The following is a 23,940-nucleotide window of genomic DNA, read 5'->3' as shown; positions in this document are numbered from 1 at the left end:
GCACAAATTTCACATGTTAAGTTTAATACAACCAAACAAGACAACCCTCAATCCTTACAGCAACAGCAGCTAAGCGCCTCTTGCTCGCCGCACAAGCAGTGAGTGCGAGAAGCTCTTGAGCAGTACCGGAACCGGCTGAAACCTCAGCATGCCCAAACGATTATCTTCTTTAAAATGAGTATCTTCTTTAAAATGAATGTCCACATCATGCTTGGACTGATGGAGCAGAACTATAGCTAACTGACTGATTATTATTATTAGTTTTTATTGAATTTATATAGGTTATTTTTCAGGGTCTGCAAATGTATTTGTATTTATTCTATTCAATTGTAGAATACTGTATTCTTACGTTTACATTAAACATAGTGGTTATTTATTACTTTAAATTTGGGGTGGAGAGTAATTACGATTATATTTCAGCATTGTCCAATTTGTTTTTTATTCATTTATTCTATTATAGTAAATTGTTATTAATATGCTTAACTAATTTGCTCCCAAAAATGTATACATATGTTCTATTTTAAATGTTTTGAGTGTCCCGAAGACGTATTTATACAGAAGACTTTGATGCAGCCTCTCAACTGCAGAGAACAGTTGAAGCAATAGTAGTTATTACAAAAACGGCCAGCAGATGGCAGCAGAGTATAAGAGATCAACCAGGGCTATGTTGCAAACAAGCTGATTTCCCTACAATTTTTAACAGATTTGTGAATAATCATGAAACTTAGCTATATTCTAATGCTAATTGATGCAAAACTAAAACAGATAGAAATACTGTACTTTTTTTTCCTGATAAAAGCAGAGACTAATCTTTCTTTTGGTAGGTTCCATATTTTTATAGCAATAGAACACAATATTCTGTGGGCCTTGCAAAAATCAGTCAAACGCCAGTAAAACAACCGGGAGTGAAGGGGGCTGCTTCAGTGAAAATGGCTGGGAGTGAATGAGTTAAAAGTTAGTCATTTTCCCTCATACTTACTTTGCTGAGAACGTGTATTGTTCTGTTTAAGTAACTGCACACCTCGCTTACTAAGAATGGCTCAGTGGTAGAGTGGTCGTCTCCCAAACCGAAAGTTGACGGTTTGATCCCGAATTTGCTCCCAGTGGACCTGGCAGCACTCTGCATGGCAGTAGCCTCCCATTGGTGTATGAACAAATGGGTGAATGTGAACCTTTGTAAAGCACTTTGAGAAGCATGTGGTGTAGATAAAATAAATAAAAAATAAACGGTTCCTCAAATCAATACATATTAACAGAGTATTTCATGATTTTTGAATTAGTTAGTTAGTTAAAGCTCTTGCATCGGAGGCGTAGAGCCAAACAGGTTCACCAGGGCTCTCCAAAGGGGGCGGTCCGGTGCCATCTGCTCAGCTTCCCCCCACGTCAGTCCTACAGCCTCCAGATCAACCTGCACGACGTCCTTACAGCGGGTCTGGGGCCTGCCTCGCGGTCTTGTCCGGTCAAACGACAAGAGTGCCCTTGGGGCATGCAGAGGACATGGCTGAGCCAACGAAGGCGGCGCTGGGCCACGAGAAGGGACACGGGTGGTTGCTGGGTCTGGGCTCTGAGTACCTCATTGCTGGTATGATGGAACCATCTCACATTCAGGATGGTTCGGAGGGCTCTGCTGTCGAACCCGTCAAGTGTGCTGGCCAAAGTCAATGACAGAGGCCATAAAGGAGTACAGAAAGGACTGAGGAGTTTTGTTGCAAGAGAGATCGAGTGGTGGCTCCAGAGGGACTTCATCATAGCAGTGGCGAGTCCACGGCGTCGGTCGATCTCGGGGCTTGATGTTGCCATCACTGGTGACGGTGGAGCCCTCAGATAGACAGATGAATGGACAAATTCAACGGTATCCGAGTCGATGTGGCCTGTAGGTCCTGGCCGTCGCCGACATGCATGAGCTTGGTCTTAAGACCAAGCTTGGCTGCTTCCCGCTAATAGACAGTGTAAGTGCGTCACAGAGCTGGTTCAGAGTAGTGCAGAACAGGGTGGTATTGTCTGCATACTCCAGGTCGGCAAGTTAGTAGTCGCCGAAGGACACGCCGGGGACACTGTCACAGACCTTGGTACCGGTGTTCGCTGGTTCGATCCCTGTCAATGCATCACTGGGCTTTTGCTGTAAACTAAACTGTGGACATAAGTGTGCCACAAAGTATACTTAAGAGCAGGGGTGGGCACACTCGGTCCTCGAGGGCCGGAGTCCTGCAGGTTTTGGATGTTTCCCTTCTCCAACACAGCTGATATATGATCAGCTCATCAGCAAGCTCTGCATAAGCTTGGTAACGATTCTGTTGATTAGAATCAGCTGTGTTGCAGCAGGGAAACCTCCAAAACCTGCAGGACGCCGGCCCTTGAGGACCGAGTTTGCCCACCACTGCTTAAGAGTGTACTTAAATATACTATAAAGCTAAAATGTTCCAATGTAGTCCCAAGGAGTTTACTTAAAGTTTACTTTTAGTACAAGAATAAGTACACTCGAAAAGTAAACTTGGGTATACTTAAGTATTCTCTATATTATCTACTTAAAGTATACTACTTTTTGGTAAGGGGACATAGTAAAACGCTGTCGCCGAGTCACCCGAAGGTAATTCGTTGTTTCGTGGCTGCTTGACATGGTGACAACACAGTCCGTGATTGAGAACGTGAGGTGCTAACTTGCTAACAAAACGGACAAGCTAATAAAAATAATAAGTCCGTATGTCATCACAGAAACGAGCTGCATGGTGCAGATCCTCTCCTCCGTGGTGACAAATAAACTACCCTTTACTAAAAGTAGCGCTTTCACCGCCTCCACACAGGCAGTCGCTAAGCATGCTAATCGCTCATGTGAAATGCAGAGTCGGGAATGAGCCAAAATAAGTGCTTGGGCGTACAGTAGACTTTTCACTGAAGTCTAATTAGAAATGCGTTAAGGCGGAGAGCCAGTAGGTATGAACAAAACATTTGTACTACAATTAATACGTATTCTAGACTGAAAATAAGATGACGGCTAGCGTTTAGCCCGTTAGCACACGTACGAACGGCTGAGCATGCTAACGGCTGACCTTAGCCATGACATCAAACTTGAGGTTCAAAGTAAATTCATATCAGCATGTTCGTGAAAATGTTATATCCATAAATGTAAATTTCGAAACTTGAAACCTTTTCAAATTTTTTGGGATTGAAATTGATAATTATTTTAAATTTCTTAAATTTGTAACGAACAAGAAATGCCATTTGATAATTAATATCCATGCAGAAATATAAAAAAATATATATACCTCTTGGAGCTACCTGAATGTTTTTTGGACCCTTTTTAACAAAAAATATTTGCCTTTTCACAATTACGCCAATCAGAAATACTCCATTACAATTTTTACACTTTTACACTCACCGTTACAGTAAAAAGACCAAAAGAGTTAATATCATGATATGAATTTTACACTATATCACAAAGCCCTCAGTCTTTGTTTGAAGCAATTAAGTCAGTAGCAAAAATATGGAAGTATGGGGAAGATATTTATTTACATATATTACATTTATTTTCAAAGAACATGTACATTAGTATAACAATATATATATATATATATATATATATATATATATATATATATATATAAATTGTTACATAGACTATTACACATAATTGCATATTTAAACATGGCGCGTCAAGTAGTACTGTAGCTGTTGCCTCAATTTGAACCATTTTAAAGGACTACCTCTCACACAACCTAATTTGTGTTCTTGCATTATTCGAGTAAAAGCTTTTAATATTTTCATGGCATTTCATTTTCAGTCATGTTTGGAATTGTGAATAAAAAGCTGGATGTGAACAAAGTCGCAAATTAAATCGAAATCGCAATATTTGTCAAAAATAAACAAATCGCAATTCTAATTTTTTCCTAAAATCGTTCAGCCCTAGTAGAGACTGTCCCACCTTTCGTGAGCAAATCACCGTGGAGCAGTCCCAGATTGATATTATGGAGAACTTCCTTGAGTGAATCACAATTAGCAATCTGGCTATTGTCAGGTTACGGTTGTACTACACCAAGCACATACAGAGTAAAGCGTAAAAAAAAAGGAGGGGGGGGGGGGGTCACGGCTTGTGAAATTTACATTTCATCGCGTTTTTACCAAAGCAACCATTGAATCATATTATTTGTACTTGTATTCGTTCTTAAATGCTTTTAGGCTCTAAAAGGAAGTGGAAAAAGACCAAATTCACCCATTTTGTCTCATGTCCTTTTCACTTGAAGTAATATCAGCTGATCAAGCCTGTTCAAACATTTTACAAAATGTGTTGCATCATTTTATTTAGTAATATTGGTACATTTAATACTCACGGTTACAATATCGGCATCGTATTGGAAGTGAAAAAGTTGTAACGGGACATACCCACTATAAATAACTGGTCAAGTTCAAAGCAAAATGAACACAATAAAGGGCATAAATGAAACGCTTGTCACAACCAATTTACACATTACGAGTATCTCTAAAGGCACGCGCGCACACGCACGCGCACACTCCGTGCTAATCATCGGCATGTCAACTTGTAAATATTTTAAGCCACGCTTGATAACGTCACATTTTTTGTATACTGATACAGTACTTTAAAAAACAACAACCACAACAATCAATCAATCAATCAATCAATTTGCAGTGTATACAATGTATAAAGGAATGGTGACCCTGTTCTATAAAACCAAAACAAATAAGGGCCTACACCGACCTTTTAAATGCTAACTGCTTAACAACCATTAAGCATGGCAAATCACTTAGCCGGCAGTGAGATGTTTCAGAGCTGCAGAACAGCAGAAGTGATCGAAATAATTGATTCTGATTTTGATCACACTGGGAATTGGACGTCATTTAAACCAGATGCTAACGACTAGGTTAGCAGGGGTAACTACTATGAACGCTACCGGTGTCTCGGAAAACTCTCTCGCTGCCGACGGAAGCTTCTGTTTGAAAAACATGTATTTCAAACATGCATTTCAGTCAGAAATGGTACGGATATGCGAATTACGTTTAGCGGTGTCCTTATATCGCCGTATCGTTAGCCAATAGAGGTTAGCTACCATTTAGCTCTGCCTTACGACGGGCAGTTAAAGGGTGAAAAGGCAAAACACCACGACGACTACACGTCGATTAAACAATAAAGAAAAACATACACGTGAACACAACTGTCTGATTTAGGGAATCGTTACCTCCTGCAGCGACGTGTCGCCTCTCTCTGTATCCAAGTCGAGTAAGTGCCGTTTTCCTACAAATTTAATGGCCCGAGCTTCCTCTAAGCGTTTACAAGCTAAAGCTATTCGTGTCACGCCCACCTCTGAAACCGCACTTAACGATTGGCTGAATGACACCAACATCGCTTTGATCGGAAACCTAGTAATACTATTGGCTCGTAGGATTACAGACAGATCAGGTAGCCAATGAAAGCCGGCGATCATTCGCTTTACAAGGTATACGTATTCAGTTGCTGATTGTGCCAACTGCCAAGCACGTACACAGTCAGTTGATACATCCTAAAGAAAACGTTTACGACAACGAACGAATACACGTTTACTGTCAATTTCAAAGACAAAAACGGCAAAACAGTTGTTTTTTCCATTTTATTGAATAACAATGTAACAACAAATTCGCAATATGTGCAAGCAGTTCTAAAACCATATCAAAACTAAAATGAACATTATACAATTTCAGAAAATATACATTTCCCATTCTGCAAAAATCATAGCCTCAACAACACAGGACAGCTGCCAGGTGGTGGATATTCAAATTGGTGAAATTGATGGCAAATTATCACAGAAGGCAAGCAACATGAATTACACAATTTTTTTCAAGATCCTGTTCAAGAGCATTGTGTGAAATTTTCTACATTTCAACACTTTTTGTATTTATTTCTAGTAGTTTTCAAAGAGGTGCGGTCCCCTAAAGGAGGCAAATAACTGGATCACGATACGTTAATCAAATGTTAAGGTTGGGGTGGGGGGTGTTTACATGACACTTCAAGATTTAACAAAATACAGTATGGGGGTTTTGCACAACACTCTTTAAGAACTTTCCTTTGAAATTAATTTCAATTGTGTGACTTTGCCAGGGCAAAACACAATGTTAACAGGCTGACATGACAGCCGGTGTAGCTGGGACTTTGTTTCATCAAAAAGAAAAATTACAAAAGCAGAGCAGGGCAAGTAAAACAAAATAATTAAAAAGGAAACAAATCTGAAAGTAAAAAAAAAAAAAAAACTTTTTTAAATTGCCTTTGTTATAATTTAAACAAAACAAAAACAGAAGACATTTAGGAAGATATCTTAAGATGACTTGAGGAGCAATCATCCCCCCACGCAATGGTATGCCACTTTTTCCCAGTGGAGTTAACAAGTATTAGTTCAACGATAAAATCAAATTTTAAGGTTGAAACTGCATAAGGGTATATAGGCAGTAAGTAACAAAAGAAAAAGGGGGGGGGGGGGATCAATGTATCATTACCAACACATTATTGAAGAACCATCATGAAAGACAGGAGCACTGAAGTCCACAACAATGGTAGATTTATAAATCATAAAAAATATATTAAGAGAAACGAATTCTTTATCGTCTAAATGAAAATTGCCCTTGCAGTTTGCATTGTTTCTACCAAGGCTGAGTCAGAGGAGCTCTTGATCATCGGCCACTGCTGTAACCTGGGAAAAACTGATTGAGGATCTCTTGCAGAGGCTTGTTGACAGTCATGGAGTTGTTTTTGCCCAAGTCATGTCTGCAGGCTGGGCAAGTGTATACGTCTGCCCTGAAGGAACGCTGAAGGCATTCCTGAATGTTCAAAATAGATACATTAACAGGTTAGTACATAGTTTATACTTTAACATACGCTAACCTTTTGCTTTTTTACCTTGCAGACATTGTGTTGGCACTCGGTGGTGATGGGCCGATAGACTACTTCCTGGCAGCAAATGCAGAGGAAAACCTCTTCAACTTTGTTCAGAAATTTCTGCAGAAGCAAAACATTAAATGTGTGAGAACATAATTGTAATATATATATATATTTTTGTGTGCTAACAATCTGTTTTATTTTGCGTTTCCCACATTCCTATTATTAAAGAAAAACACAAATCTACACAAATCTTGACTAGTAAGTCACTCCAGCCAACTACCTTGTTGCCTTATTTGAAAATAGACAAATATTTTCCCCAAACGCGATTCAGCAGAATCCGACAGCAATGCTCACCGGGCCAAGGGACAGCGATTCCAAGGCTTCATCCCAAAATTTCTTGTTCTGCGTGTCATCCTTGATGAGTGCCTTCTGCGCTCCAGACAGCTTGTAAACTTCCACTTTCACTTTCTTGTGACTTTTGGCTGGTGAGTTCTTGTTGGAGTCTGTTAGATGAACAGAAAAATGCTAAATACACTAATAGATGAAGTAGTACGGGAGGGATTCAAATTTTCTTTTTGTCTTATTGAGCTAAGAATAATAAAAAGGAGATTTATTTCCCCATGGGCAACTGATCCATACATTCCTTCTCTTTTTTTCCCCAACTAAATGTCATACATTTTACAGCACAATAAAATATTAAGAATGTTTGTGCCATGTTTGTCTTCCTACAGAAACATTAGTATTAAAACTTTTTTTCCCCTCTCAAATCTTTTTTCATTGTCGTACATTTTTGAAAAGGTTCCAGGGAGCCACTAGGGCGGCGCTAAAGAGCCAGATGCAGTTCAAGAGCTGTGAGTTGACACGCCCCCTTCCTCCCAACTAGATGTTCTATTTGAAACCGTACATATTGTGGAATATTCCATACTTATACTTGCAGTTTTTCTTAGACATCACAAATCACTGGTGTTAAAAAAAATATAGGCGAAATTCACATGAGGTACTGATGTAATAACACGATTATTAGGAATGTAACGATAACGGCAATATCGTGATATTAAAACTGCCACAATATCGCCATCACGATATTAAAAGCAGCACATCTGTTAAAAAAGTCAGGTTGATTTCCATCTGCTGGCTAGTTTCTTAGTGCATTTTAATTTTCATAAAGATGCTTTGGCCCTTTTATGTTTAAAAATTGTCAGATAAAGGGAATGTAATATGCTTGTGAATCGAGTCAATATGTGGAAGAATTCTATGTGTGCGTGCATTAACAAGTAAGTGTCCCAATATTAAGCCTTATTAGAGATTGTAGGTGGTTTATATGCATTGCTGTTATGTATAAAAGCACAATATTGTGCTTTTTTAAAATATGAGCTCATTTTTTGGCAATATTGTGACCTTTATTTAACATCTCCAACCTCCCCACAATATCGTGATAATTATCGTTTCGTGACTTTCATATCGTGATGTTTGAATATCGTTACATCCCTAATGATTACAGTCAATTTAATGTTAAGAAATACCCAAGTGAAAAATGTCATCTCACCGATGCTCTGAGAGTTTCTCTTTCTCTTTGCCTTGCTGGGTGTCTCCTCCTCTTCCGCTTCACTTTTGTTCTCTTTCTCCTTCTGATAACCTGCAGGGTACTGTCACAAGATTGAGTGGATTCAACATTGAGGCAAGGAAGACAGCAGTGTCATAAACCTCAATGACTGCGTGCATATTTTTCCAAATCAACATATACTGTATGATAAGGTACAGTAACCGTTATCAGCCCCACAATGGGGAAATTTGCAATACAGGCGACTGATTGGATATTTTGTGTAGGGATCATTACCTGCAGGACAAGGCCAAGCTTCTTGATGCGTTCCTTGCCATCTCTCGTCCATGGTGCTGGTTCATCGTCATCCCGCTTAAGGAGGTAGCGCCAAACTAAGAAGCCAGATTTGCCTTTGGCTGGCCAGTACTTCGCTATCTGAAGATAATTACGCATAAATATATATCAATACAATAAAAGTTTGTGAAATAACTGCTAGATGCAAGAAGTATTCTAAATTTAAATATTACTTTGTATATCCCATCATATCGGTTTCCTTCCTCGGGGCAGTATTTACTGTGCTTGCGACCCTTCCAGCTGCGAACCACTCTTACTGGCTTGCCATCCTTCCAATTCTTTGCCTGAGCACCATTCTTGTCATTGACAGGAACATTGCAGTTGAGAGCAAGAGCACTAGGAGAAGCAGAGCAAATAATTATGTTCTTAATAAAGAACAAATGTGGCTGATTGAGATTTCGTTTCAGTGAGGCAGAGCATAAAGCAAACGTACCGGTTCATGTGAGTCAGTGTCTGATCACACGATTGCTCAGCAGTCCTCTTGTTCCCAGACAGATCTCGACCTCCAGAACCAGTGTAAGTAAACTCATTCCCATCATCCTACAATACAATGACAAAACATACAGAGCGAGTCCCCACTTAAGTTTAGTTAGACAAGGCAATATTAAACTGTAGAAATTAACCCCCCCCCACACACACACACACACACATCTGACTAGCTTTAAAATATCAAATCGCTGCTTACAATGTATTGATGTTTTATGTCATCACATGTGCCAAAATAAACATACCACATCATCCTCATAGCCTCCTGCCAAGACCAGAGAGTAGGCACCATCATTGTTCCTGCCGTGGATTCCAGCTACATGTGGCCTGTGGACACCAGACTCACTGACCTGGATTCAACAAAAATAGGAGATTGACAACCATTGGAAAGACCACACTAACCTTCAGCATAGAGGGATGACCGACTACTAGAATCAGGGCCGGTTTTATTTATTGCTTATCTTGCTCTATGGACTGACCTGCACTCTGAACTTCCACAATGAGCCAACAGGAACACCAGGGATTGGGCCATAGTGGTTGGACGGGACAATGGTACACTGCTTGGTTCGACCAACACAAGCCATTCCCTAAGGAGAGGATTACAGTTAACAGTGTGTCAACCCCGCCATTGGTTATATTTGAGGACAGAGGCCCATATTTTTCAAGTAACGGTAAACATGCAACCAGACTCATTTTTAGTTTAATTTCCACAAGTATGCAGCACCACTGCTAGTTAACTACTTGGACCCATCACCTGTTGTTTATGGCAAAACATGTGCCTGCCAAATAATCAAGTTAAAGCTTTACCCATCATTGACACGTGATGATGCCAACTAAGTATCAACATTTTATGTTTCAATAAATAGAAACACAGATTAAAGTCACAGACTCACCTTGCCCCAGTCTCTCTGGCTTGAAGAGCTGGCAGAAGCCATTTTAGCTTTCTTCTTACTCTCCTTAAGTTTCTCTCCAGCACTCACAACCTCATTGGAGTCATTACGGCAATTTGGACAGTACCTGGTTGAGTCAAACCAAAACAGTTATAAAATGACTCAAATTCAATAAATGACAGAGCATCTGATCAAACTGACCAATCTTCATCCTCTGGGATGGTTGTGAGTGGTGGGTTCAGGCAGTATGTGTGATAGGCCAGGTCACATTCGTCACACAAAAGCTGTTTGTCAGGATCCTGCTTGATGCCGCAAATGTTACAGTTGCACCAGCGGCAGTTTTTATCAGGATCATCCTTGCAGTGCTTGCACTCAGGTCCATTTGACCCTGGAAGACATAAATGAATTTGTACAATGCAACCATGCAATAAAACAAATACACCATATCAATGATCAATGAGGTGTATGCAATTCTAATTGAACCAAAAGTGAGTCTTACTTTTCATTGGGCTCTCAGATCCAGCCGGCATATCACTTTGAGAACCAGGCTCCTCAATTTTGTAAATTTCAGTCACAAACATAATCCGGCAGTCATTGAGAGAGTCCCCTGCATCGCTACAAAAATTGAAACTAATTTTAACAGTCTCAGTCGTTTGCAACAAAGCAGCACAACAAGTACATTTAGCAACTTGAAAGATTAGCAACAAAGCTTGATTAAAAAAAACAAAAAACACCCGGCATCTTAAGATCCATATTTCTTCTCATGGGATTAATAAAGTACATCTACTGTGTATATATGTTTACCACACTGAGCAGATGAAACATGAACAACAATCTATCGTTTTCAAACAACATATTTTCACAACATTAAACTCACCCTAGAATAATCTTTGCGTAAATCTCTCGCAAGGTGCGCGTCTCCCTTTTCCTCTGGATCTCAGCATCATACCAGTAGCCACGCTCCTTGGGGTCATCTGGATTGTAGTTGAGCATAACGATCATACCAGGCTCCAACTGGTGCCACTGGTACACTGTCCGGGCCCTTGGGCGAACGTCCTTAGCCAAAAGAGGGATTACACCGTTCTCTGGGTAACTGTAATGGAAAATATTATTAAGATAAGACTGTTTGTCATACTAATAGTTCATCACCACTCGTACATGTTCCTCTCATATTAACACACTTGTAACTCATCAACACGTGATGGTCTTTCAGGAAGGGGGACAGAGTGCAGAAACATCTGTTCACACTTTATCCATCTATTTAAGTAGTTGGGTTCACTTTTCATGTTTAGGCTTACTCTTCATATTTCACGTGGTACAGTATCTCCTGCTCGTGCTCCTCCACCAAAACCACATCCTCTTTGGGTGTCTTTGGGCTCCTGGTGACATTCACGATCTGGGCCTCAAACCACGCCCCCATATTCAAGTCCCTTGCGTCCACCATTTCATTTACCTTAAATATATACAATAGAAAAACAACGAGATTTAAGCATTAAGTCTAAACCAAGAGTCAGTCGTCTATTGGGATTAAAACAATTAGTGGTTTGAAGTATTGGGGGCAAGATGGAATCATTTCATGCTAAGGGGCATAGTTGGGATCACTCTTATTTCAATACAAAGGATTTGTGTAAATGTTAAAATGTTGTAAGAACACATTTTGAAATAAAAATGTTTGTGTTTAAAAATAGCCTTACCAAGTAATGATTTTATTTATTTCATGTATACTGTATTTAAAAAAGAAAAAGAAAAAAAAGCCTATACTGCATTATGTTCCAGGTAACATGACAAATACAATTTTAATACCAGGTTTTAAAACCTACCTTGTAAAATCCAAATCCAGGTTCCAAGACCTGTGGGGGGGTTGCTTGGGCAGAGGTACCAGCGGTCTGAACCTCCATCTCACCATGAGTTGAGCTCTTGTCAGACTCACTCTGGGTTGAGCCGCAGCCAGAATCCGAGTCAGAAAGATCTGCTTCTTTGTCCTTGTTTTTGGTAACTTCAACACGCGGTATGTTCTGTCTAATAAGCAACTGCACTATGTCATTAAGGCCCACGTTGTAGTCAAATATTGTGTGTCCATCCTCCATCTAATGAAAATAAGTTAGGACTTGGTAACACACTGCTCACAACAGATAATCCAGTACAGATATGCACTGCATGCAAATGTTTAAATGAAACATTCCTTAACTCAAGTGTGATTCCATCTCACCTGCTTGCCACGGTAGAAGAGCCTCTGTCGGTCAGGCTCCACCTTAAATAGCTCTGAGATCTTCAGACGCAGCTCATCCACCTTGGTAAGTTTAGACAGCGAATCGACCCTGTGGGTCTCTTTGCCATCCATTGTTCGCACTTGAATCCACATTGCAGCTGCCCTGCATTGAGATTGACTTAAAGTTAGGTAAAAAAAATATATAATTTCCCACTTAACACCCTACAACACAAATTGAAACAAGTTAAAATTATAAAGATATTCAATTGTCTTCTACACAGTGTAACAGCATCCACCACGGTGAACCTCTGTTATAGTGCGCACCAATTTTGATGTCTCTTTTTTTAAATCACTGTATTTTGCAGTAAACGGTAACATGGCATCTGTATGTCCACCAGACACTATGTTCTTCTTCATCTCTTATCTACGTACTGTACTTCTTATACATAGTGCACCTGTGTTTAGAGTTTAAGGCACCACATACATGTTACAAGTTACATTTATGTTAAATGCGTGGCAAATTGCAAGACTGTAAAAAAAAGCTGGATTTTGCCACTTAATTAAATTACATTTGAGTGAAACTTGTGCCACGTTAAATGAAGGTTTTTGTTTTGCATTTGTGAACAATATATTATATAAATGAACGGAAAACGCGGAGCACAACCGAGCACACAGGCGGACGTTCAATCGGACGATGAAGAGTACCCCGAATCCGATGCATATTCATCGGAGGAGTGGGTACAGTCTGATCACAGAGAAGACACTGGTTCTGGACTACGATGCCACCATGAATGGAGTGGATAAAATGGATCAGAACATCTACCACTCGGTATAGGAACTGAAGGACATGAGGAAGCCAGACGCAAGACCACCGTAACGTAACCGTATCATGATCCTGATAGTAGACTTGATGGCAACATGGCCAAACACACACTGCAGTATATAAGTGCTATTCCCCGGAAAAAACGGCCGGCAAGAAAGTGTAGCGTCTGCACGCGAAGAGGCAATCGCTGTGAAACTAATCTGTTGTGCAAATCCTGTTGCGTCTCCTTGCACGCAGGGGAGTGTTACACAAAAAGAAAAACTGTAGTTGAAACATCCACATAATTGTAAATAGTACCACAGTTGCACACATTTGTAAATAGTTTGCCAAATTGTTGTGTCAAATTGTTACACTGTTGAATGTAAATAAACGTATTTTGCTATCAAAAACACTTTTTCATTGTTGGTGGTAGTGTTTTACAGAAGTAAAGCACTGTTTAGATGTTTGTGGCATCATTCATGGAAAAAAAAAGGTGTCAAATTCACTAGAGTGCATGAAATAATATCGTTTCACTAAAAGCTTGATTTCTCCGTATTTTGGTCCAAAACAAGAGCATTTGGGTGAAACTAACCATTTTCTATTGTTGATTACTGAAAAACGGAATAAGGTAGAGACAAACTGATGAGAGTTCAATCTTTCATTTGGTAGTATGTGTGTTTCCATAGTCCAAACACAAAATTTTCTGTGGACCTTGAAAGATCAGTCAAAATGCTTAAATCGGCTAGCACCCACAGCATCCCTTTTCTGAAAACGTCTGGCAGTCAAAGAGTTAATGGTGCGCAGCAGCACAAAATTAAACTTCCCACACCTGAATAATAGTCAAGAAATGCCAACTATAACTATCCTTGCTCCAAGTTCCACATCAGTTTATAAGGTTGGACCTTTCCTCCAAGAGGAAACAATTACATGTACATACCTAAAGACGTTTAATTGCGTTGTAGTGCAGTTTATGCTGCAGGGGCAACGTTTTTGATACGTTTTTTGTAGGATGTTTACCTCTCGTAGGTGGGGTTGATAACCCCCACCATAAATTGGACACCATTTGAGAATCTGAACGGTGTAGCTAATGACTATTGACAAGTGGATTACTAAAATGACCCAATTGAAGATTTAATTTAAAGAATATCTCTCTTTCCTGCATTCAAAGCTGTATGTTACTTTTTAAAAGTTCACAAAGAAGCCAAATAAAATAACTCTTCAAAATCAAATATAAACTATTCTCTGTATAAGCAACCACTCTCATTAACTGGACAATGTACAGTACATTACAGTCAAAGTGACGCTATGCAAAAATGGGATGTCGCTCGTGCACATCACAAAGGGAGGCAACAACCTAATTTAAATACAGTGCGGGAAACTGCCGAGGCCACGCCCAGTTCTTTTAAAAGCAAGTACATCCGGACGGGAGGGAGGCGCTAGCAAACAATGTGGCGTCTCCCTGACAATGAAATGTACCGAAATACTGCCTTCCATGACGATTAAAATAACTTATCACAACAATCAAGTGATCGACTGTGTCTAGACTGGGCTCTGGTGGTGTAAAATACCTCGCAGGGTGTTTGGCGTGCACTTTGGCATCAACTCTTGCGTGGTGCGTAACACCCAAAAGCACACATTTGGGCAAATAGTAACAATGGGGTAAACTCAATCTCACAATCAAGGACGCACTTCATTTGAGCGTGCATTTAGAAATAATTTTCGAATGCATCGATAACTGACTGCTATGGGAAAAGGCAAAAAAAAAAAAAAAACACGTTTTTTCTGAGTCACCTATTTGTTTCGCTTTCACGACAAGCATACATGAGGGGAATGAAGCCAGTAGATTACTGTTTGTAATCATCATTAAAATAACCGTAAGCATCACAAGAAAGCACCTCGCGACAGCATCGTTCGCCCGCTTTCATTACGAGGCTCGACTAGACAACAAAGTGAATAGCATGAAAGTTTGAAGGCGGTTAGTTAGCCATAATCATCAGCTTTCACCGCTGGAAAAAAGCCGCAGCAAGCGAGGGAAAACTTGTCCTAAGTTCTACATTCGTCCGCCGCGATAAGTCATTGTGATAAACTCGCAAAGTAACGAGGTATGACAAGTTAGCTAACCTCAATATGTTCGGCACTGGCTTTAAATATCAAGAAGAAATTCAAAAGTGATAATCGACACAGAACGCGAGCATACCTGTTTGTGCGTCCACGTGAAATAATAGAAAATGGTGAATTTGTTTGTTTAAGCCTCGTAACGTCTCAACAGCTCCAACAAGCCCAACTCTTGTTGGCTTCCTTTCAATGAGTAATTCTTCAAGACTTTGATATCCCGCCCGATTTGACGATTATTTTTCGCTATTGGCTGCTTGTCTCCTACTCTCTCCGTTTCATTGGCTAGCAGTGCCGTCAATCTTCAAAGTAAATGGCGCTCAGTTTCAGCGCGCGAAACGACATTCTCGTGGGCGCAGCTCACTTCCTAGCACTTATCGCGAGATGATGCGATGCCCTCAATTTCTCCAATATCCTGCCTCCAGTGCCTTCAGGCAGATGGCTTGTTCTGGTTGTAGTAAACAACATTATGGCTGTTGCTTCTTGTTGTGCTCGAGGGCCTCGTTAATCGTCACTTGAAGTATCACGTCACAGCTGTGTTGCCTTTATCCACTTGCATACGTTTGTTTTGAGAACAGTAGGGCTAAAAAGCAAGGAATTCGCAAGACTGTTCTTAACTGTTAGAACTGGGCGCCATTTACGTTACGTAAGAAGGTTGGATGCCTGACATTAGTGCTCAATTGTGCTTTATTTATTTTTTAAATAAAGTATCAGTATATGAGTAGTTTTCATTGTAGCTACCAAATAAAAATAACAGTACAAAATATAACAAACATTGAACAAAAATGTACAGTATTTACTTTTTATTTATTTATATTACAATGTTTTCAATTAAAAGTACACTTTATTCAAATATAACATTTTATTATACAGTAGATAATAAAATTTAATTGTTTGCCAAAACTACTATTTTAGATAACAAAATTCTCATCAATATTATAAAGATTGTTCTTAGCTCACTAAGAAATTTATAAAAATCTTACTTATTACTTGTACCTATTTATTTTGAGCATTGTATGTTAACTCTAATACACAATGAACATAAGGAGGTCGGCTCTTTCTCATACTTGCACTTTATCATAATGTGGCATTCGATGTGGATTTAGGATGATTTGGAAAACTTGGAAGTTGAAACTGCAACTCAGAGGTGTCAGAATCTGGATCTTGTAGTAAAGTTATCTAACAAAGTCTTTCTGATTGTGTTTTTTTGGTTCCAAAGCTTGAGGCCAATCAGCCGTATGGCGTCTGTGATGAAGTGGGGCCTTGGCAGAGCGGCCTGGCGGGAACAGAACAGCACTCTGAGCTTAGGGAGGACGACAGGAAGTGGACCCGGCAGGCAAGGTCATCTAGAAAATCTTTTTGTATCTTTGTTATTGCTTGAGAGAGCACGTCAGGCAGCGAGTGCATGTTGAGAAGCATCAGGTCCAGTTTGTCCTCAAGGGCCACAATCCTCCTGTCCAGCTCCTCACTTCGATGCTGCAGGTCCGACACCAAATCGTACATCATGTTCTGAGTCTGGAGAGAATGGAAAATAAGTAGAAATTTAAACCTTTAGTGGCCAGTTCTAGCAAACTTACAGTAGGTTTAAAAAGGGACATATTATGGAAAATTTAATGTTTATCAGTTAAACTGGACGCTGGACACTATTTATACTTACCGGTAGTTTTGTTGGATGCACAGATTGACATTAGCTAGCTTTAGCTTCTGATAATAAGCAGCACTTACTTGATTGTCCGGTGAAGTTGTCGATGTGGTGAGGGTGTGGGTGTATTTGCGTTTGGCTATGTGTCCATCCGCTACTGCACAGTAATTGGAAAAGTGTCTAGCCTCATTTGATAGCGTCATAAGCAAAAATAGAATCCCCGCTTGTTTGTGTGAGGGCTTGGTTGTGCTTCACAGTTTGCAGCTGCTTGATCAGAGCTAAATGCAACCAGCCCCTTGTTTTCATGGCATAAAATCTGTATTTGCCAATATTCCAGCAATATGTGGGGCAGGTTGAGGGCCGGCTCACATGTGTGAGAAATACTATAATTCTTGATCCTAGTTGTGGTATTTTGATCAAAGTAAGACACTCATATGTTACTCCTGGGCACTAACGTACATAATTTATTAATTTCCTTTACATTTTGAAGAGGGTAAAATATATTGTTGGTGTGAGTACCTTTGCAAGATCAGCAATGGTGTTGGCCTGGTCAGTTAGTTTCCTTTGTTCCATTTTAACTTTTCTCAGCCTAAAACATGACAAATAGCATGCATACAGTTTATTGTTGTCATACGGTTGAGACTAACTGTAATACATAGTGTAAACACTTATATAACTACAATTTCATACATTTTCAGCGAGGCTAAAATCTGGAAATCAAAAGTTACAACGGACTTACTGATTGAATATCATGCACGTTACATTAAATGAACCTTAGAACCTGTGATCATGATGTGATAAGTTTACCCACTGGTGGATAGCTTGCAGGAATTTCCGCTGATGGTGTCGTACTTTGGCACGATCAACTTTCTTCACCAGCTTGGTGTGTTTGTAAATCAGCCATGTCTCTCTCAACACATTGGCTGCAGTGTTTTTCACCTGAGGGCAAAACAGGACGGAAATGTCAAGTTCGTTATAGGTGATGTTTGCATTGTGAGATAAAACACAACGGACCTTTTTATAGAGCTGAGTATCCATCATGAAGTTATGGACGTGCTTCTCAGCTCTGGTGAGCTCTGACTTCCTTGCAACCACAGCCACCACCAAAGCTGTACAGCCGGCTCCCTGGGAACAGGAGCAATGGATAATTAGACTGTTTACAGTAGGGATTGTATTGTGAATGATGGGTGGGGGTGGGTGTAAACAATCAAATCATTTGTATTTACTTTAAGTATATTTAATGGGTTTGAACCTGTCTGAAAACTCTGAAGTCACTTATTTGAGTGACCATTGTGTGTTTTTCTGTCCTTCAGGGAAGAGAACCAACAATTGCTGCTTCTGGTGAATGAATCCTACCATAATGCCTGTTAACAGGCACACTCCTTTTCCGCAGTAAGTGTGAGGCACCATGTCACCATAGCCAATGGACAAGAAGGTGATAGAGATCAGCCACATTGCTCCTAGAAAGGTGCTGGTCACCTCCTGTGCATCGTGATACCTTTTGGAACATAATATAACACTAAAGGTAGTACCATGTACAATGTTTAGAAAAGTAAGTAAAAAAATAGAGGTTTACGGTTGATACCTCTCACAGATGCGCACAGTCCATGCTGCAATAATCCAACAGGACACGCTGAACACGAGTAGAACAGTGCCAGGGCAGATGGTCATCAGAGTCTTCATGACAAAACGAGTGTCAAAGCTGATTTTGTTTAGTGCCCCGATGCTGCGAGAAGAAGCATCTGTGAAGAGCTTGCTGTGGAGAAGCATGACCCGGCCAATCAGGTAGAGGCGCAGAAACATGGGCACGGACAGGATGATGTCGACATCAGCGTCCGCCACCAACGTGGTGTAGTTGAATGGCAGTCGAGTAGTCCAGCTGAACACATATTGACCCGGGATGGGATGGATGGCACACACCAGGAGTTCCAGCACGATGAAGAGAACTCGCTCAAAGGTCATGGCGATCCTCCAGTCATCCGCACCATTGTCCACCATGAAGAGCTGAAGAAAACGTGTGACTGTTACTTGTGTATTGGGTACCCAAAGTAGCAGTAAGTAATTTAATAATTCTTTGGAAAAAGGTTTTGCTGCGCTGGGAAATATTGGGGAGTTTATAGTTTAGCTCTCTTTAGAAACAATTTGGGATTCATTGTAGAACTCGGATCCATCTAGTCATCCATTTTAGCTTTTATTTCCCCCCCCCCCCTGGTCATTCCACACATATACAATTGTTCACACGTTCATATGGCATAATATGGCCCCATCGGCCAATGACAAAAATACATGGTGGATCTGTATTAAATACTGTGTACACTACATTATACCATAATGTCCGCATGACAAAGGTAAAAGAATGACAGCACCATCTGGTGGCCCACTTCACCTAAAAAAAGAGTTCACAGTGTGTTTAAAAATGTGGTTAAAATCTGCCATCCATCAATCAGTTAATCCATTTTCTACAGCACTGGTCCCTAATATGGTCACGGGTGAGCTTGAGCCCATCCCAACAGACTTTCCACAAAACCTATATGAACGTCAGGTAACTTTTGTCTCGTTGACAAAACAAACATGAATCACTTCCCAATAGTGTAGAATAAAATCAATTAAAAGAAACTAGCTACAGATAATGTGTGTGTGTGTGTGTGTGTGTGTGTGTGTGTGTGTGTGTGTGTGTGTGTGTGTGTGTGTGTGTGTGTGTGTGGGTCGATTCTCATTTAGTACAATTCAGAATAGATTTTAAATGTCCCCAAATCGATTTTATTAAAATTATTTTATACTGTCTTGCCTTGGTTTGTGTGTGCGCCTTTATTTGGAGCGCTGCTAATGTTGTACCCAGTTTGGCCACTGAGGGGCAGTGTGGTTCCACGCGGTCTAATACATTGTTAAGTTGTAGCCACATTAGAGAGTAGAAGGAAAAAGTCACGATCAAGTTATTCCAATAAGTTTTTTTTTCTTTCAGCGTGGAGCCGTTCTTTTGAGTGATAAAAGTGCCGCGAGTAGCGCGCTAATTAGCATTAGCGAGTCAGACTAGAGGAGGAAAATAGCCCACAGTTAAACTAACAATATGTGCATGTGCATATATTTACCTGAATTTCCCTCGCATGGTACATGAGAATAAGACCAAGTAAAATAACAGTAGAAACGCTCATAAGGCCTTTTAGTACATATGAACATATGGACTCCTGTAAAAGAAGAGAAATTAAAAAGTGAGTGTAGTTTACACTTAATGTTACATAGCTTAAATACAGTTGTTTTTTATCTCCAAATACCTTGCTATAAAATCCTCGCGATAGCTCAGTCTCAATCACCATGACAACAATGCCAAACATCCCACAGACCAAAGAGTAGTCACTCAGCTGTTTGCGCTTGCCAAAAAGAGCTCTGCGCTGACCCAGTCTGAAGCTGATGTCCTTCTTCTGCGGTACACTACCTTCCTCTCTGGTGGCATTGTCACAATTGGCCTTACTTGAATCCTCTCTGATGACTTTGGAGAAGGCGTCCTCCAGGAGGGTGCTGTGAAGAAGCTGCTGGCCTGATTGGATTCCATCCGAATTGGATCTCAGAGTTTCATGGCTGGCCAGTGATCCCACCACAGCATTGCCATTGCCAACGGCGCCACTTCCTGTGACTTCAGAAGGAGTGACACGTTTTGAAGGCGAGAGTCTGGATCCACTGAGATGCTGAGTGTTTGTCTGTGAAAGAAAGAACAGCCAGCAGTCAACAATAATGTGTAATCTAATGCTACTACGGCTGCCTCAGGAAAACAGATTTTGGCTCAGAATTTCTCCATTAATATGACACTCATAGGAAGGCCATAGGCTAAAGTGGAACTTCCAAAGTGGAGCAAAATCTATTTCAAGTATGACTGTGTTAGTACCCACCAATTGAAAATGCATGACAGTCACGAGAAGAAACGGGAATCATTTAGTTGGCAAACTTCTCTCGTCTTTTCCATGCCAGTTATTAAAGGGGAACTGATTAATATTGCGCTTATGTCACATGTATTAAGTAGAAAAATCCACTTGTGTTCATCAGTCTCTAGGGGCTGCCATTTTGTCAAAACCACCCGTTTTTATCCATCTCAAGGGGTGGCCATTTTGCCTGTACTGCCAGTTATCAACAAAAAATGAGATCACATTGCTTAAGGGCTCAGGTAACGACCAATCACAGCTCACCTTTTTTGTCATGGGGTTTGGTCATGTGACATTTGCAAGATCTCAGGAGGCGACCATTTTGCCACTTGCTGTCGTCTGAAAATGACCTCAGATAATGACCAATCACTGCTCAAGTTGTGAATGTCACTTGACCAAACTCCGAAAACTGTGATTGGCTGTTACTTGAGCAAGTGTGATGTAATTTTAAGTGGACAACAAGATAGATGAAAATAGGTGGATTTTGCTGCTTAATTCACAATTCCAACAACACAATATTAATCTGAATCAGTTAAGACTAGTTTTTTTAACAACACATTGATAATAAAAAAAAAGTTGACATTTCCATAATTAATGCAACATAAATAGACTTACTCTTTATAATGTAATAATAATTAATATCCGTATCAAAGAAGCAGCTCTCCGTTTCAAAAAGGTTGGTGACCCCTGAACTAATTAAAAGCACAAACATGTCATGAGTCCATGTAATTTAGGATAATCGTGTACCTGACAATATCTTGTTCTTGTTTCCTCCTCTACTAAGTCTTGACGGTCAAGTGAGCTATACTGACTGGTGGAGAAGGACTGCACACTTTGGTTCTTGGCTGGTGTTGAGGACCTCTTGACACGGGCGGTCCTGGCCATATGATTGGATGAGAGATGGTGACACTTGAGGATGATGGAAGGATCTTCGTGGGACTTCCAGGATTCGCCACCGCTGACAGAGTAATGAGCGTGTTGCTTTTCACGATCCTGAGGCTGAGAATGTTGGATAAGTTTCCTGTTTATCTCAGGACGTTCATTAGCATACAGAGGGATGTTGAAGTTTGAATTGGCATCTTTAAAATGATTGCAAATTTGTTGTTGTGAAAGAGTCTTTTGTTCTTGTTGGTTGATACACTGAGGCATGAAACTACCACATGAATACTTGTTTGCAGGTTGCAAGAAATCCCTCTTGTTTGTTTCATGTGGGAAGACCTGGCGACCGTCAGAAGTTTGGGTGCTGGGAGAGAAAAATTGTGAGCGGGGTGAGGATGAAAGGCTTATATTGTGCAAGAGACAACCTTGAAGTGACGTGTGATTTGACTGAGGCGGAAAGATGGATTTTTCTGAATGTTGCTGTTGTGAGCCAGGACAGGAACAAGCACACGTGTCGTTGTTTGGATGTCCCATACGTATTGTCTGATCCTGGGCTGAAGATGAGGATGAATCCGCTCCTTCCCCTCCACAAAGAAGCAGCCAGTCCTGGTTTGTCAGCTGAGATATGGTCACGCTTTCAGTTTGCAGCGGTGGCATCTGAACAGAAACTTTTGAGGAAGGAATGACTCCATTTGAAGTTTCGTGGGGCGCTGAAGGAGCACAACAGAGATTCGTCTCCTGCGTTGGTGAAGTCACCTCCATGCGTGTTTCTGAGGATTGCTCATGCATTCCCTCAGGATTTTTGGTTGGGTGTGACTGACCTCTTGAGGTGCAACCCTCGCGGTCATCATCACAGAGCACTTGACCTGTTGTGTCGAGGCGTCGGGTTGCATTGGTGGGTTTAACCAGAATCAACCTCATGGTATCTCTGCACAGCTGAGACAATAACAGTTATGGAAATAAAAAGGAAGTATTGCGTGTGTTTTACATGCACTCAATTCTACTTTTAACCCATCACATCATGCAAACAGTGATGTGTGAATACACATATAGTATATATACATACATATAGTATATCGCTGGCGTCGAGCCAAAACCTTGTACCACCCACACACAAAAATCAGGAGACCCCATAAACTGCATGCTTGTTCATCCATTGCATCATCAGATGTGTCAATAATTCATAAAAATGACATCCACACGCGGAATGACCAAAAGTAGGGATTATTTTTTTTTTTTTTATGTGAAACTTGCCAAAATGGGACTGATGAGGTTTCGGGCCGACGCCAGCGATTTGTATATTAGGGGTGTGCATCTCACCAATATAAGACGATTCAATCTCGATACATGGGTTCGTTCCGGTTGAAGGATGGTTCAATTTTAAAGTGGAACGATTCGATATGGTATGGCTCAGTTTGAGAGAGTATGACACAATTACTTTTTAGATACATATGAATGAACTTGTCCGTTGTCAATAATATAAATCACATTTTTTGAATCAAAAATGATTTTCCGATTCAAATGGGTTTTCATTACACCCCTAATGACAAGATTTATCATAGCACCAATCCAAAGCATCCTTGTAACTTGATAGCCTGATAGTTAACAAAAAATTTTAGAACATTGGATCTGTCTGTACCGTATCATACTCAGCTAGAAAATATGCATCAAGTAAATAAACAAATTCTGACCAGGACATTATTCAGATTCTAGTCTTATCACTCATTCACACTTGAAGGCCTGAGCCCACGACCTCTGTACTGTGAGGTGGAAGTTCTAACTTGTTGGCCACCGTGCCGCCTGGTATAAAAAGCCCTCTTGACACAATTCGGCCGCTTCATACACACACATGCACAATGTATGAACATTACACCTGAAAATTAATTGAAGTAGCAATAATGTGTACTAAAGCTGGAGCCCAAATCTTCTGAAATTAGTATTGACCTAACAATCTCCCAACGCCCTCCCCCAAAATATTTTTTTTAATCCTTACCGTTTATTTGTTATTTTTCTGCAGATTAGTGGAAGGTTCCTGCTTGGAAGAGCTCCAGAAGCAAAGTGTTAAGAAGAGGCGAGGGAGGGAGCGCTTTCTCCTATGTGCACCCTTGATCATGGCACTTTGGAGACGGTCTCCTTTGAAAGTAATGATTAGAATTCAGTATGAAGAAAGGAGAGGGGCAGCTGGCCTGGTAAAGGGTTGCCATGCAAATGCATGGGAGTGGGCTGGAGTGGCGACAAGGTGCAAACAGCACG

At 40.5% G+C, this 23,940-nt stretch overlaps 3 protein-coding genes across 4 annotated transcripts in view; all 3 read right to left on the bottom strand.

The window, feature by feature from the left end:
- Window positions 1-5,306, bottom strand: part of kdm4b (lysine (K)-specific demethylase 4B) — a 33,106-nt gene extending 27,800 nt beyond the window's left edge. Inside the window, exon 1 of the mRNA XM_086089548.1 lies at window positions 5,190-5,306. The gene's annotated coding sequence lies outside the window, so the exon portion shown is untranslated. The remainder of the gene's footprint in view (window positions 1-5,189) is intronic.
- A 277-nt stretch (window positions 5,307-5,583) lies between these two features.
- Window positions 5,584-15,494, bottom strand: uhrf1 (ubiquitin-like with PHD and ring finger domains 1). The gene is made up of 17 exons (XM_086090120.1): window positions 15,338-15,494; window positions 12,339-12,501; window positions 11,950-12,216; window positions 11,428-11,582; window positions 11,007-11,222; window positions 10,629-10,744; window positions 10,331-10,517; window positions 10,133-10,256; window positions 9,719-9,826; window positions 9,485-9,589; window positions 9,187-9,293; window positions 8,927-9,089; window positions 8,697-8,834; window positions 8,406-8,505; window positions 7,214-7,362; window positions 6,878-6,976; window positions 5,584-6,798 (listed from the first exon to the last, which is right to left on the bottom strand). Exons 2-17 carry the CDS (start codon window positions 12,489-12,491, stop codon window positions 6,652-6,654), a joined length of 2,334 nt encoding a protein of 777 aa, XP_085946246.1. The 5' UTR covers window positions 12,492-12,501; window positions 15,338-15,494; the 3' UTR covers window positions 5,584-6,651.
- Window positions 15,495-16,154: 660 nt separating this feature from the next.
- kcnn1b (potassium intermediate/small conductance calcium-activated channel, subfamily N, member 1b) lies at window positions 16,155-23,815 on the bottom strand. Of its 2 annotated transcripts, XM_086089024.1 has the most exons (11): window positions 23,681-23,815; window positions 22,509-22,623; window positions 21,556-22,397; window positions 20,167-20,589; window positions 19,984-20,079; window positions 18,480-18,898; window positions 18,251-18,392; window positions 17,909-18,019; window positions 17,706-17,833; window positions 17,414-17,483; window positions 16,155-16,767 (listed from the first exon to the last, which is right to left on the bottom strand). In XM_086089024.1, the coding sequence occupies exons 2-11, from the start codon at window positions 22,606-22,608 to the stop codon at window positions 16,483-16,485; spliced, it is 2,616 nt and encodes an 871-aa protein (XP_085945150.1). In that variant the 5' UTR covers window positions 22,609-22,623; window positions 23,681-23,815; the 3' UTR covers window positions 16,155-16,482. The 2 variants fall into 2 exon arrangements, with proteins under 2 accessions (XP_085945150.1, XP_085945149.1); XM_086089023.1 differs by having other exon boundaries at window positions 21,556-22,623.
- Between the last annotated feature and the right edge of the window lie 125 nt (window positions 23,816-23,940).

Source organism: Leptonotus elevatus, chromosome 11 (genome assembly GCF_054856555.1).
Source record: "Leptonotus elevatus isolate MCC_2025b chromosome 11, RoL_Lele_1.0, whole genome shotgun sequence".
In the NCBI taxonomy this organism is placed as follows: Eukaryota; Metazoa; Chordata; class Actinopteri; order Syngnathiformes; family Syngnathidae; genus Leptonotus; species Leptonotus elevatus.
Note: the sequence above shows the minus strand (reverse complement) of the source record. Positions and strands in the feature narration are given on the sequence as shown.